This window comes from Salvelinus namaycush, chromosome 6 (assembly GCF_016432855.1).
Source record: "Salvelinus namaycush isolate Seneca chromosome 6, SaNama_1.0, whole genome shotgun sequence".
Lineage (NCBI taxonomy): Eukaryota > Metazoa > Chordata > Actinopteri > Salmoniformes > Salmonidae > Salvelinus > Salvelinus namaycush.
Genome location: NC_052312.1, coordinates 23318819 through 23334004, shown reverse-complemented (window position 1 = coordinate 23334004; position 15186 = coordinate 23318819). Strand labels below are relative to the sequence as shown.

The following is a 15186-nucleotide window of genomic DNA, read 5'->3' as shown; positions in this document are numbered from 1 at the left end:
ATTGAAAACACTAGTGGGCACAGTAAGAGTAAAAAAATATTTAAAAAAAACACCAGATGGGTGCAGTGATGTTTTAGTGTCAGCCATATTAGTATGGCACGCACCCCTGGAGCAAATTAGGATTAAGTGCCTTTGCACCAGGGCACAGATTTTTTACCTTGTCGGTTTAGGAATTCGAACCAGCCACCTTTTGGTTACTGGCTCAAAGCTCAAACTGCTAGAGTGGTTAAATACTAGGGTTGTGAAATTAGGCCTATTTCCACTTACACAATATCCCCAACTTTATAAAATGAAGTAATATATTCAAATTATCACCAACCCCCAATAGTACACATGAGGGACAGCCAGGCACATTGTAAAAATATGCCACTGTAATACCACTAACACAGAGCTTCTTCCGATAAAACATAACCGAGTAAAATAAAAATGGCAGAATATGAACACAGGAATTGATGCCATTTTAGCTCCAGGTTGAGGAGTAGATAAAGATGTATTGTAGACAAGTGTGTGGCTGACTGGAGCAGCACAAGCCATACTGGCAGCCCAGAGAAGGGGCAGCTACCAGTAATGATGTGCTGCTAACGCCAGACACACTGGGGAGAGGAAGAGAGACCAGCAGGCTGACTAAAGGAAATCTCAACAGCCAGGCCAACTGACAGACACTTAGAGAGGGGAGGCCAGCCAGGTCGACCACCCGGCCTTAGTCTGGAGACAGCCCACCATGCAGACTGACAGACCTCAGTCACTGCATTGGAAGGACCACCAGGCAGACCAAAACCCCTTGGTCCCTCCTACAGTATTCCTGGCTACAGACTAACAGCCTGGCCGGCCAGTAGGACCATTGGGCTCTTCTGGCTGACGCCAAAAGCCTCGCTCCAACATTAGGAAGAGACACCCGTCTGGACTGGCATCAACACTTGATGAAGTGCTCGCGACAACTGAAAGTTACGTCTTTACTGTCATTTTATGGCGCCATGTTTTTACACGTTTCATTCCCCACCACTGAAAGAATTTCCCCTTCAGTGATATATTCAAAAGAAGCTAGCAACTATTAAACAAACCGAAAGATTCAGAAAGTATTCACACCACTTGACTTTCTCCACATTTTGTTATGTTACAGCCAGAATTTAAAATTGATCAAATTGATTTTGTGTGTCAGTGGCTTACACACAAATTCACTGCTCGACAGAGACCTTAAAGATAATTTGTGTGGGGTACAGAGATGAGGTAGTCATTAAAAAATATATTAAACACTTATTGCGCACAGTGAGTCCATGCCATGTCAAAGTGGAATGATATTTATTTTTTATTAATTAAAAGTGAAAAGCGGAAATGTCTTGATTCAATAAGTATTCAAACCCCTTTGTTATGGCAAGCCTAAATAAGTTCAGGAGTAAAAATGTGCTTAACAAGTCACGAGTTGCATGGATAATTGTGTTAACGTGATTTTTTAATGACTACCTCATCTCTGTAACACATACCTACAGATAAATGTAAGGTCCCCCAGTCGAGCGGTGAATTTCAAACACAGATTCAACCACAAAGACCAGGGAGGAAGTGCACCCACTGGTAGATGGGTAAAAAAATGTAAAGCAGACAATATCCCTTTGAGCATTGTGAACTTTGGGATGGTGTAGTGATACAACCAGTCACTACAAAGAAACAGGCGTCCTTCCTAACTCAGTTGCCGGAGAGGAAGGAAACCGCTCAGGGATTTCACCGTTACAGAGCTTAATGGCTGCGATAGGTGAAAACTGAGGACGATCAACAACATTGTAGTTAATCCACAGTACTAATTTAAATGAGAGTAAAAAGAAGGAAGCCTGTACAGAAGAAAAAATATTCCAAAACATGCATCCTGTTTGCAATAAGGCACTAAAGTAAAACTGCAAAAAGTGTGGTAAAGAATTTAACTTTATGTCCTGAATACGAAGAATTATGATTGGGGTAAATCCAACAACACCAAGTACCACTCTTCATATTTTCAAGCATGGTGGTGGCTGCACCATGTTACATTTACATCATTTATCAGACGCTCTATCCAGAATGAGTGCATACCGAACCCACAACCCTGGCGTTGCAAGCGCCATGCTTGTCATTGGCAAAGACTAAGGAGTTTTCTTTTGTTGATAAAAAGAAACAGAGCTAAGCACAGGCAAAACCTTGAAAATAGGAAAACCTAGTTTCCAACAGACACTAGGAGACAAATTCACCTTTCAGCAGGACAATAACCTAAAACACAAGGCCAAACATACACTGGAGTTGCTTACCAAGATTACAATAAATGTTCCTGAGTGGCCTAGTTACAGTTGACTTCAAATCAAATTGGAAATCTATGGCAAGACTTGAAAATGGCTGTTTAGTGAAGATCAACAACGAACTTGATAGTAAATTTTTGGGTTTTTAATAATAATGTGCAAATATAGTACAATCCAGGTGTGCAAAGCTCTTAGAGATGTACCCAGAAAGACTGACAGCTGTAATTGCCGCAAAAGGTGATTCTAATTGACTCAGGGTGTGAATACTTACTAAATGTGTTAACATTTCTAAAAACATGCTTTCACTTTGTCATTATGGGGTACTATGTGTAGATAGGTGAGAATCAATTGAATTCATTATGAATTCGGGCCGTAACAAAATGTGGAATAAGTCAAGGGGTATGAATACTTTCTGTAGGCACTGTAAAACGGGCAAAAAACATGACATTGAGCCAACGGTAAAAGTGATAAGCTGACAACATTACAGGTTTAACAAACACTGACAACTGCCAGTGCAGATAAGGAGAGTTCTCCTTCAGAATGGAACATTGATAGTCAGAATTGGAATGGCAGAACTGGCAGAAGTGTTCTTTTGGAATTGCCGTGATTCCAAGGGCTCCCAGCGGCAGCACATAATGGTTTGGAGTTGCTTTTAGATACCTGCAAAACATGATGTGCTGCTAAAGGGTACCCCGGAGAGATGGCGAGAGAGAGGATTCTCCATGGTATAGAGCTGTGGAGATAAAGAAGAAAACAGATCATTAACATAACAATCTGACAAGATTCTCTCTCTCTCATACTTCAGTGAAAGAGATTCTTTAAATAACACAAAACCAAGATATTACATATAGGCCTATAACATTTTAAAGATATGCAATTTTTACACTCTGGTGGCAAATTGCTTCTAGAGTTTTAGAAACATGAGTTGTGAGTAGTAGAACAATAGTTATGCTTTAAGAAAACAATAAGAGACAGATGGTGAAATGATTTTCTTGGCAAATGCAATACCAAGTCAATTCTATGTAATTCATAGGAATTTAAATTAAACTGCAATTATAATACAACTTGATATACTTCACGTATTTGAGACCACAAAATGGATGGTGGGCAAGTGGACAAAATGGTGGATGATGATGAAAAAAAGAGAAGTTGGGGGAGAGAGAGGACACTTTCTGAACAGTTCACTAACTACACCAGGTGCATAAATGTATCTATTCAAACACTAATTTTATCAGAATGTTAGAAACCTAGTCTGTAAAAATATACTTAATAAAAATAACTATTTGTATAATACTTAGTCTTAATATTTAAAGCCTGTCCTTTTTGCCTGTTTGACCCCTTTTCTAGGTTTTACAGGTGGTATACTGATATGCTACATGCAGAAGAACAATTTATACAAGACGGCCAAACAGGACAACATCCTCATACATTGAAAATAACTCTGATGACTTGAAATGGCTTTTGGTTACTAAATAAAATATAAATGTTTATTTCCCCATTGCCTACAATAACCCCCCCGAAACAAAATACATTATGTGCTGCAGATTGCCAAACTGAATCCCGAAAATAATGTGCTGAAATTAACACAATTAACTCGATATGTAGAATAACCGTTATAAAATGTGCCATTTTGAAAACAGTGCCCATTCTAAACCATAGAGCATGAGGAGTCAGTTATTCTCATCAAGACAACCTCCCCACATCTATAAATCTATCCCAATAGTAAAAACAGGAATACGAGTTCATTTAAAAAAAGATTTGACAGAACAGAAAAAAAGGCCAGTTTAAACAAATAATAAGTCATGTCATTATACTCTAATCATAGAAATGACAGACATCACCACAATAAATCACCCTATATGCAGCAGTAACCAATCGAACGTTTGGGACTTGTTGGACCTCACTGTCATCAAGACAAGATTATCTTCAAACATGACTGTGCGTGTGTGTGTGAGAGTTTGTGAAAAGAAAATTAAGGAAAAGAGGGAGAGAATGGGAAAGGAGGGAGAAATAGAAGATAGAGGAAAAGGAGGGCGAAAGAGCCCCCATAGAAGGTGTGACCTTGACATTCACGAGCAGCGATACACCTGAGCTCCAGCTAACGTAGCAACCACAAGACACACACATCTCAGAGAGGAGGGAGAGGGGAATGAAAATAGGGGGAAGAGGCACAAGAGGCCTCTTGACTGTATGACTACAACAAGGGGTCCGTTCTTGGCACTAGCAGTTGAAATAGAACTGATGTGGCCCTCGAATAAGGCTAATCTTACACACAATGTGTTTAGTTGAATTTACATTTGAGACAAGTAATACATTTTTTGTGTTATCAAGATACAGAAGAGTGACTTGACTGTTTAAATAGAACTGAAATCTGGCTATGCTAACACGATTCCAGTTGCAGAACACAGATAAGAGAAAACTCATACATAAATTACAATAGGTTTTTAGTTTTATTAAGACCTGCATATTTGGAATCCGTTTTGTGATCTGTTGAAAAAAAAGTTAAGAGACAAAACAGGAACAGACAGTGAAGCCAATTACTGAAATATGAACGAATCTGTAAAAATTGTGATAGTTGTTGTTGCAAGTAAGAACAATATTTGTTTTTTAGGAAGGGGTGGGGGGGTCTCGCATAAACTTTTTAGACTTAGAAAAGTTGAATTTCCAAGGCATAAAGTAGACCGAAATTAAACTTTTCACCAATATACTATTGATATGAATTCATATTAACAGAATGAACACCAATTGGCCATACTTTAAGACTTTAAACAAAATCACCACCACTTTAACCCTACAATGTGGAAGAGAAAAAAAACACTGCTATTTGACCTTGAATTTGTCCTAGTAGGACCAGACTAAAACCAAGACAGTATTGATTAATGCCAAACTAATTCACAATTTTCATACAATTAAAATAATGGAAAGGCTAGAAGATAATGACATAGCCTACTAGCCTATTTCAGACTAGTGCCACACGACCACATTGATATTATTATTATTCATTCAGGAAAAGCAGGATGACATTATGAGTAGCTCATTAGAGATTTTAAAAAGCCAATGATCACGTCAGAACTCAGGCAGCAAGCATTTGTTCTCTCTCTCACTCTATATTGCCAGATAGGCTCATTCAAAATGAGTAAGGAGGGAGAGAGGGAGGGGGGCAAGAGAGAACGAACGAAAAAGAGCGAGGCAGAAAGAGTGGTTGCAGAGAGACAGAAAGAGCGAGGGAGGGTAAGGGAGAGAGAATGAGAAAATGTGAGGCAGGAAGAGCGACAGACATACGAGGTAGTAGAAAATCATTTTCAGTGTTTCTCTCTGACATAGATAGGCTTGTCTCTCTCCATTCAAACCAGAGGCCATTTTAAAAGACCTGAAACAGAGGAGAAAATAAAGAAGAAAGAGAAGAAGGGATTCACTTACCTTGGGTCCTTGTTCAAAATAATGGAAAAAAAGGGGAATGGTTGGGGGCCAATAACACAATGTAAACACCCTCTTCAAATTAAATCTAGCCCACACCTTGTGTGTAGTAGCCTATTTCTCCTTATATTGATGCCCCTCTGAAGGCCAATGTACTCTCTACACCCTCTCGCTCTACACACACAAACTTCAACTAAAACTTCACCCATAACTCAATAAATAAATACAAAATAAAAAAGGAGAAAAAAAGGACTAAAATTACTCAAGGAAATGATCATTGGGGAATAACAACATAGCCTAATTTAAGAAGAACAAAAAATGTCAAAGAAGCTTTGGGGGCTCCCTTTCCTAATGGGGAGGTTTTCTGAACCAAGTCCTAAAATTTGCCCAAAAAAACTTTTGTCCCCTAGTACACCAATATCTCTTCCTACGCCACACTCCTACACTCAGGTCTCCCTTGTAAAAAGAGGTCTTCTGACCTCAATGGGACTTTTTGGATAAAGGTTAAATAAAAAAAATGAAAATGCCTACTACACCCCAAGCCATAGTCCCAGTTACCCGCCCTCCCCCCTTATTCACCTCCACCAGGCCCCAAGGCAGGCTCCTGTGCTGTGCTGTGCTGTGTGTGCAGTCTCTCTCGGCTCTACGCTGAAGCTAGTGAGGAGGCTTGGGGAACTTAGTAGGCATAAAAAGGCAAGGGGAGCTGTTACTCTTTTTCCCTCAGCATCACTTTCTACAATAAAAATTGTCATTTTCGGAGCGTGCGAAAAATCTGAAAAAAAAGCAGGGGGTCGTCAAGGTATCGGGGGTGATGGGTGTGAAATTTGGGGCTTGTGGGGGTAAAGGCCTGGCTGGAAAAAATTAATTTGCGAGGGTACGTTTGTCTAGTCTGGGCTGCACCAGTGCGAGCAGCAGCAGCCGCCACCCGCTTCGACTTTTTGTTGTCTTGCCAAGGCTTTCACTCCGCCAACGGAGGGAGAAAGAGAGAGGGAGGGAGGGAGCGAGAAAGGGAGGGGTGGGGGGCAAAAGAAGGAACAGGCTAGACTGCAGAAAAGCAGAGAGCGAGGGAAATAAAAATTAAGGAAAGTGTCATTGCGCGTTTGTGTGGTGGTTTTTGCCACAGCGACAATTCAGAGTTTTCGCAGCAAAAAGGCATTAGCCACAAACCACAAATGAACGTCGCCGAGCTGAACAAAAAAAATAAGATACGACTACTTTCCAAGCTTGGTCCGAGTTCCATTTCGCATTAACAGAAAAGAAAAGGACGAGCAGGCAGGGGGAAAAATACAAAAAAAATGGCATATCCGAGTCTCTCCGATCCTTTGGGGTCTCTGGCCAACATCATCGTTCGAACAGAAAAGCAGCAATCAAATAATTTGACTGGGTTCAATGTGAGGAGTAGAAGGAAGAGAGCAAGCACACAAAGTAGAGAAAATTGAGTTCTGGATCTACAGATAGATTTACCAGGGACAGAAGGCCTCAACCATCCCCACACACCCACACAAATAAGTGCACGTACAAACACGCTCGCACACACACGAAAATAAAGACAAAGAGCTAGAATGCCATCATCATAAATGTTTAGACTTAACACACAATTCAGAAATTCTGATTCTAAAGTAAAACATCTCAAAGTTGACTTGGCAATGCCCAACTACCTCTAAATAGGCACGCCTGTCTGGTTATTCTGGTAACTGTAGACAACCCAGACCAGTACAAAAGCTTAATCATTACATTATAGCAGTGTTTCCCAAACTCGGTCCTCTGGGCCCCAAGGGGTGCACTTTTGGTTTTTGCCCTATCACTACACAGCTGATTCAAATAAATCAACTAACCATCAAGCTTGGATTATTTTAATAAACGGTGTTGTGCTAGGGCAAAAACATGCACCCCTTGGTGCCCCGAGGACCGAGTTTGGGAAACACTGCATTATAGAGTCTGAAAGAATACCACACATTTACTGGCAAGCACAAATGAATCCAGTCACATAAAGTCATTATTAGCCTACCAGTATATGCCACAGGGTGTAAGCTAAGCAGATAATAGCCACTATATCCAACCTCAGAAAAAGTCTAAAATCCTGCCCACAGCATGCCAAGCACACAATCCAAATCCACTCAAACATGAAAATAGCTTCAAATATGATGCACACAAACCTGACAAAATGTACTGTGACAGATGCTTCAGAGAAAGACACCTACAACTTTTCAGACATTCACCAGGGAATAAAGTGCGTATTAAACAGGGGCCATGATACAGCAATGCGCTGTCTTTTACCCGTCTGACTTCCTAAACTCAATTAGGCCATGTTAAAATATGAGACATATTCACTGCACGTATAGAATGTTTTATACATTTAAAAATCAACCTTTATTTGAAAGAACACCTGTTTCATAGCAGTGCCATATGATAGACTGAATATATTGTGGTTTATTAGCAGAAGTCAAATGAGTCAGATTGTATATTTCTGTAGGTTTTGTGCTAAAATGACACACTAGTTAGAAGATAGCAGATGTTTTAGCTTACAGTACACAGAAATCTGAGCCTCACTTAACAAATATTACTCATCAGATACCAGATTCTAGATCATGCCTTATATATGCATGAATAGAGTTTAGGTTAAAAAGTTTGGTAGGGTGTGTCATTCAGCAAAATCGGTGGCATATTGTGAAGTAAATGCTTTTTCAAAACCTAGGCGCCTAGTTTGGGGGTCACTATATTATTACTTATTTTTATATTAATTGACATGCATACATTTTTCTTTACCATAAATTGCACCAGAAAATACATTGAAAGTACATGAATGATTTGCTCCACTCAATATGAATCTATACTAGATTGCAGTTGAATGAATGGGACTATATGATGTTCTGAAAAGGAGCAAAGGAAACATTTTTATTGTACAGTGGCAAGTGCAGTACGTGGCATCAACGATGACGCAGTTACAAATGCAAGGTTCGATATGGTGGTCTCTGGTTTTCACTAGGAACAATTCAATTAATCTTTTTACATTGACCTATTCAACATCTCTTCCTATGTATTATTCTAAATATTTTGGAGACGTTTCATTAAACAAATTCAACTAATTGTATCTATCATCCAATACATTAAAATATTTAGATTGTGATCTTATGGCAAGAATAGGGTGAGATGTAGAAATTGTAAAATTATTCACCGATTAATACATTATTTACGGTTTTAACTAAACTTGATGGTTGAACAGCATCGTTTATCAGAGCGCAATCTTAGCTAAAAGTAACGCGATGGCTATCAAATTTGGCAACATAGCTAAAGGGCAAGGAGCAAGACAGGCAACTGTCGTCAGTTACAGGGAACTAGTAAGCTACTTAGTATAAATTGCACACCAAAGAAAGTCACAATGGTTCAAGTGATCTACAATCGATCAATGCAACGTTAGATAACATTTGTCGATATTTTTTCTGTTTATCTATTCATATGATGTATCGTGTTTAGCTAGATGGCACAGTACGGGGGTTGGGTCGACAAAAAAAATGCTGATTCAGATAATGTCGTTGCGATTTCCCCCACAGTTGACCGTTTACCCTACAGACTTAATTCAATTTAAACAACTTATTCAGCCGTTTACTAACATTTTGTAACTTTACAATCAGTTTTGTGATTATTTTCAAGTTCAGCGAATATTTGATATGAACATATGGGGGTGGAGTAGATTGTCGAGGGGGGGTTGCATGAGCGGATTTGGGGGAGGGGTTCGCGAAGCAAACCTATGGCACTCGCACTGAAACGGGGGTGTGACACCGACGTAGCATAACTGTCCTAACCATTAAATAGTTAGCAGCTAACGTTAGATAACAGTAACTTTGAATCAACTTACTTTAGCTAACTACATCGCTGAAGGTACTTTGCTAACGTTAAAAGATATTCACTTTTAAGTCGCCTAAATCTTACTGCAGTGTTAAACTGCCATAAAGATTTCAAACGAGCTAGCGACGTCAGCTAAACATGGCTATTCCACCAAAGTAACGTAGTAACTAACTAGCTTGTTAACTTAGCCGAGTTTCTAGTCATCCTATATAAGGTTAGCCACTAATCTATCTTGAGATTGAGTGAAAGTGTTTTGAAATACATGACGACGGTTGAAATTGTTAAATGTAGCTTGCTATATTTCCTGGCTAACAGCCCACAAAACAGTCGAAAACGTAGCTAGTTAACTTCATGTTTCTTTTTAGCTACCATTAGCTAAATGAAACTAATGTTATCTAGCCTGTAAAACAAGGCATGCTAAAATGCTTACCATGAGAAAATACGTCCTCGTCCCATGAAGAAACGACCATTCATGCAACAAACAAAACAAATCCCCGTGTAAATGCAATTCAGAAAATATAAATTAATTCGTTAAATATCTTTTACAACCAAGACATTCATTCTCTTGCAGCAGAAGTTTGAAAATGGCGCCAACGCCTCGCCTCGACAGCTCTACACACACTGGTGACACGGAGAAAAAGGGGAAAAAAATTAATATAAATTTCAACGGTGGAATTTAAATTTTTAACAAAATGCACGAGGTGTGTGATTGTTAGCCTAATTCATATTGCTATTCACTTTTGCTTAAAATTGCTCCTATGATTTTATTTTATTTTTTTTGTTCAATTTTAATAACCGTCAAAGATTGTTCTAGTCGTAGTGCAGCACGGGAAATTACATAACCGGTTTTGTTTTGAATTTCCAAGCCGGGAAAGGGTGAAATGGGAGGATTTGTCGCCCCCTTGAGTTCACCAATGTATGCCTATGCATTTCACTCCTCAACTAGGCCAGAGATATAGTAGGTCTAGGCCCTAGAGGACATAAAACACCTTTGACTAGTATGGTAAACTATTTGTTTAACTGCCATGTAATATGCATTAGATATATTTTCAGATAAGAATACGCTGTCTTAAAAGTGTGTAAGCTACTAACATTATGTAGTTCTCTCTCTCTTTCTGTGTGTACAAGGATGGAACTAAGCCTTTCAGTTGGCACCCTGCCTGCTACATTCTCCTGTTTCTTAGATACCTCGCTCAATTGATGGACAATAAATAGCTCTTCATCCAATGTTGATACTTTTTTTCCAGGATCAGAGAGTGGAGGCGGGAGAGAGAGAGAGAGAGAGGGCAGGATAGCGAGAGAGAGAGTTGCACTGTTGTGAGTTTATTTTAGGAGCAATGAAAACATAAATGTCATAAAAAAATGTCTGATAAATATATACTGTATATGCGTCTGTACAAGACCTCTTATGTATGTTAGGCCCCTGTAATGAGTCAAATGACAATAAGTTTATCTGTTTCAAAGAGATGGAATAGGGGTTGTGAATTTGTGAACATAGTGGATCGAGGGGATAGATAGTCAGCAACATAGGAAATTCCATAGGGAAATAGTATGTTATTAAAAAATATGTTTACACAAGTAGTTTTCCATCAATACAGCAGATTCTCTGTACTTACACAACCCAAATGACAGTTTAATAATTTACCCAGAGCTCAGAACTAAAGGCAACAACAATCGTAGGTCTTTACGGTCCGTCAGTCTCACCTCACCATAATTTGAGCAAACGGAAGGACAGAGTGGAGTAGGTTGCAGGATCCATAGTTCCTGACAAGTGCTTGTGACATCACTATAGTCTAGATTCTACAATGTACAACCCCATTCCATGTTAAATCAAGTAGGTTGTTTTTGTGAATGAGTGGAGAGTATTTCTCAGATTTTAGGGTGTTGTAAAATGTATTTTCTGTGTGTGTGTGTGTGTGTGTGTGTTTAAACACTCAGCACTACATTAGTTAGGTTGACCTTTGGGTTGAGTTCAGGTGAATAGGGAGATTATTAACATTATTGCTAATCCAATTTGTTTACAAAGGCATGACCATTTTTTACTCTCTCTCTCTTTCACACACATGCACACACACATGCATTTTATTATTCTATCCTCGTGAAGGACCCTCAATTAATTTCCATTCAAAATCCTATTTTCCCTAAACCTAACCCTATCCCTTACCCTAACCCTAACCCTAACCTTAACATGTAGTTCTAACCCAAACTCCTTACTCTAACCCTAATTCTAACCTTAACCCTAAACCTAACCCGTAAACTTAAAATAGCCTTTGTCCTTATGGGGACGTGGGAAATGTCGCCACGTGGGAGAATTATTTTTGTTTTACTATCCTTGTGGGCGCACACACACACACACACACACACACACACACACAATTCAACAACACAATCTCATTGGACAGTTACATTACATTAAACATGTTTAATCCAGTCATATTTTACACATTTCCAAAATGTCAGACACAAGATGAACAGGAAATAGACCAATACAGTTGTCATCAAGGGCTGTTATCAAAAGATACAATAACAGATACCAAATCTGTCTCTGAGTTTTGTTTTCCTGAGGTATAACTTCCTTCAACTCAACAAATTCATAAAAAATAAACTATATAACAGAGTCCATCATTGTTTTTTTATGGTACAGTATCACAATCCTCATCCAGATCTATTCATCAACATTTGAATACTGCCAATGATAGTAAGATAATCTCTAATGATCATCTCTAATGTCCTTTGTGTCTCCAAACCGTTCCTTTTCACATCCTGAATTCTGCACCCAACCATTTACACTGTTCACAAAGGTCTGCTTCTGAATGAAACACATGGAATGCAGAAGACTTCCGCCACCAACAACAATTCATCCTATGCCTGCCAGCATTGATACCCTCGGGATGAATAAAGTCTATCGAATTGAATTGAACTTATTCCACAGTATATCTGACCTTGGATTTGGTCATCCCTCTGAATAAATGTACAGCCGTTTTATTCGTCTCTTTGTTGTTACCCTTGTTATTGACCATGCCCCCCTTCTCGCCCCTGTCGCCCCCCTCCTCCTCATCTCCCGCTCTTCCCAGCTTCCTCAGTGGCCAGAGGAGCCCATGCTGCTGGTTGGCTGCAGTAGAGTCTGGCGGTGGGCAACAGGGGGCGCCACCCCCTTTCTCCTTGGTGAGGAAGTAGAGGAGTGCGTTGAGCCAGGCATTGAAAGACGCCAGCGGTCGGGTGATCTTATAACACATGGATACCATCGTCATGGTGTGGCACGGGACACCTTTCTTCACTTTCAGGATGAGGAAGATAGTCCTGGTGACATGAAATGGGAAGAAGCAGAGGGCAAAGAGGAGTGTGATGGTGATGATGGTCTTGATGGATTTACGCCGTCGGTGGGCGTATGGAGAGTGGGCGCCGAGAACTATCGATATCCCCTCTCCTCCTCCCTGAAGTCCTCCTCCTCCTACAACTCCAGCTCCATTCCCTCTCATTCCTCCTCCACGTCCTCCACCCCCCTCTCCTCTGCCTCGCTGTGACTGGGGCTGGGAGCGCAGGGTCCGGAATATTGTCAGAACCACATGTGAGTAGCACCAGGCGATGATAGAGAACGGGAGAAAGAACCCTAGAAGATGTAGGATGATTCCATATGGAACATAGTCTTGGAACTCCTTATCGATGGCATCGTCCCAACAGTTCTGATATGTTTCCACCTCCCCAGTACCGTTACTACTAACGGTGCCAGTGTTATTACTGGTAATCGCCATAGCCTCTCCCCCTACACCTCTCATCACGTGGCTCGTTTGGGCAAACCGGAATATGGGGCACGTAAGAGCGAAGACGACCCCCCACACCAACACACACGTCCCCTTGACCGCTCTCTTAGTCTCCAGTGTGATGGTCCTCATAGGGTAACATATCCCCAGGTAGCGATGGACAGATATACACGTCAGGAAGAATATAGAACAATACAGGTTGAAATAGAACAGAAAGCGGACCAATCGGCACATGTAGTCCCCAAAGATCCATTGGTCACGCATCACATAGCTAGCCACCAGGAAGGGGAGTGACAACCCGTACATGAAGTCTGTGGAGGCTAGGTTGACCATGTAGATGAGGGAGGCGTTCCAACGCTTGGTGCGTCTGAAGGAACGCCAGAGAATGATAAAGTTGAGGGAGATTGAGAAGAGGAAGGTGAAGGAGTAGCACAGAGGGAGGAAAATGTACTTGTAGGACTCGTCGATGCTGCAGGAGGGAGGGAGCGAGGGATTGACAGAGAAGGAGTTAAGGAGGTGGTGTACTCCTTCAACAATGTCATCATTGAGCGCAGGGGTGTCCATCGTTGTTGTTGTCATGGTGACGTTTGGGTGTTTCCGTGTCAGTTGAGATTATGTCTCATCTTCGCATTCCACTGTTCCTTCTGGTTGCCTCTGTTTGATTTCTGATTATCCAATTCCCAAGTTCACTTATGTTGTCTTCACAATTCAAATTCTGTTTACCTGGAAAGAAAGAGAGAGAGGGTTGTTACAATCACCCATTCATTCATTGCATCTCATATCAATGAATTTTCATAGTATACTTCCCTGTACAGTGATATGATATGGATATACAGGTAACTGCCAAAATAACGGAAATACTTGAGTAAATGAGGGATACAAAGTACATTGAACACAAATACAAACGCAACATGTAAAGTGTTGGTCCCATGTTTCATGAGATGAAATAAAAGATCCCAGGCATTTTCCATTTGCTCAAAAAGCTTTTCTCTCAAATGTTGTGCCCAAATTTGTTTACATCCCTATTAATGGGCATTTTAGCCTTTGTCAATATAATCCATCCACTTGACAGGTGTGGCATATCAAGAAGCTGATTAAACAGCATGGGGACAATAAAAGGCCATTCTAGCATGGGGACAATAAAAGGCCACTCTAAAATATGCAGTTTTGTCACACAACACAATGCCACAGATGTTTCAAGTTTTGAGGGTATGTGCAAATGTCATGATGAGTGCAGGAATGTCCACCAAAGCTGTTGCCAGAGAATTCAATGTTCATTTCTCTACCATAAGCCACCTCCAATGTCATTTTAGAGAATTTGGCAGTATGTCCAACCGGCCTCACAACCGCAGACCACGTGTAACCACACCAGTCCAAAACCTCCACATCCGATTTCTTCACCTGCGGGATCGTCTGAGGGGAGGGGGGCGGGTGCTGAGGAGTATTTCTGTCTGTAATAAAGCCCTTTTGTGGGAAAAAAACTTATTTTGATTGGCAGGGACTGGCTCCCTAATTGGGTGGGCCTGGGAGGGCATAGGCCCACCCATTTGGGAGCCAGGCCCACCCATGGCTGCGCCCCTGCCCAGTCATAGATTGGGGCCTAATTATTTTATTTAAATGGACTGATTTCCTTATATGAACTGTAACTCAGAAAAATCTTTGAAATTGTTGCATGTTGCGTTTATATTTTTGTTCAGTATATATTGAAAGCAGGTGCTACCACACAGGTGTGGTTTCTGAGTTAATTAAGCAATTAACATCCCATCATGCTTAGGGTCATGGAAAAAATGCTAGGCAGGCCATTATTTTGGCTACCAAAGCATTGGATGACAATGCTCCCATCCACAGGGCAGGAGTGGTCACTAAAAGGTTTGATGAGCATGAAAACGAGGTAAACCATATGC

General features: G+C 40.5%; 1 protein-coding gene across 1 annotated transcript; it reads right to left on the bottom strand.

Annotated features, from left to right (window-relative positions):
• Positions 1-12442: 12442 nt before the first annotated feature.
• On the bottom strand, positions 12443-13994 carry si:dkey-6n21.13 (P2Y purinoceptor 3). The gene has a single exon (XM_038995301.1). It carries the CDS (start codon positions 13859-13861, stop codon positions 12443-12445), a length of 1419 nt encoding a protein of 472 aa, XP_038851229.1. The 5' UTR covers positions 13862-13994.
• Positions 13995-15186: the final 1192 nt, after the last annotated feature.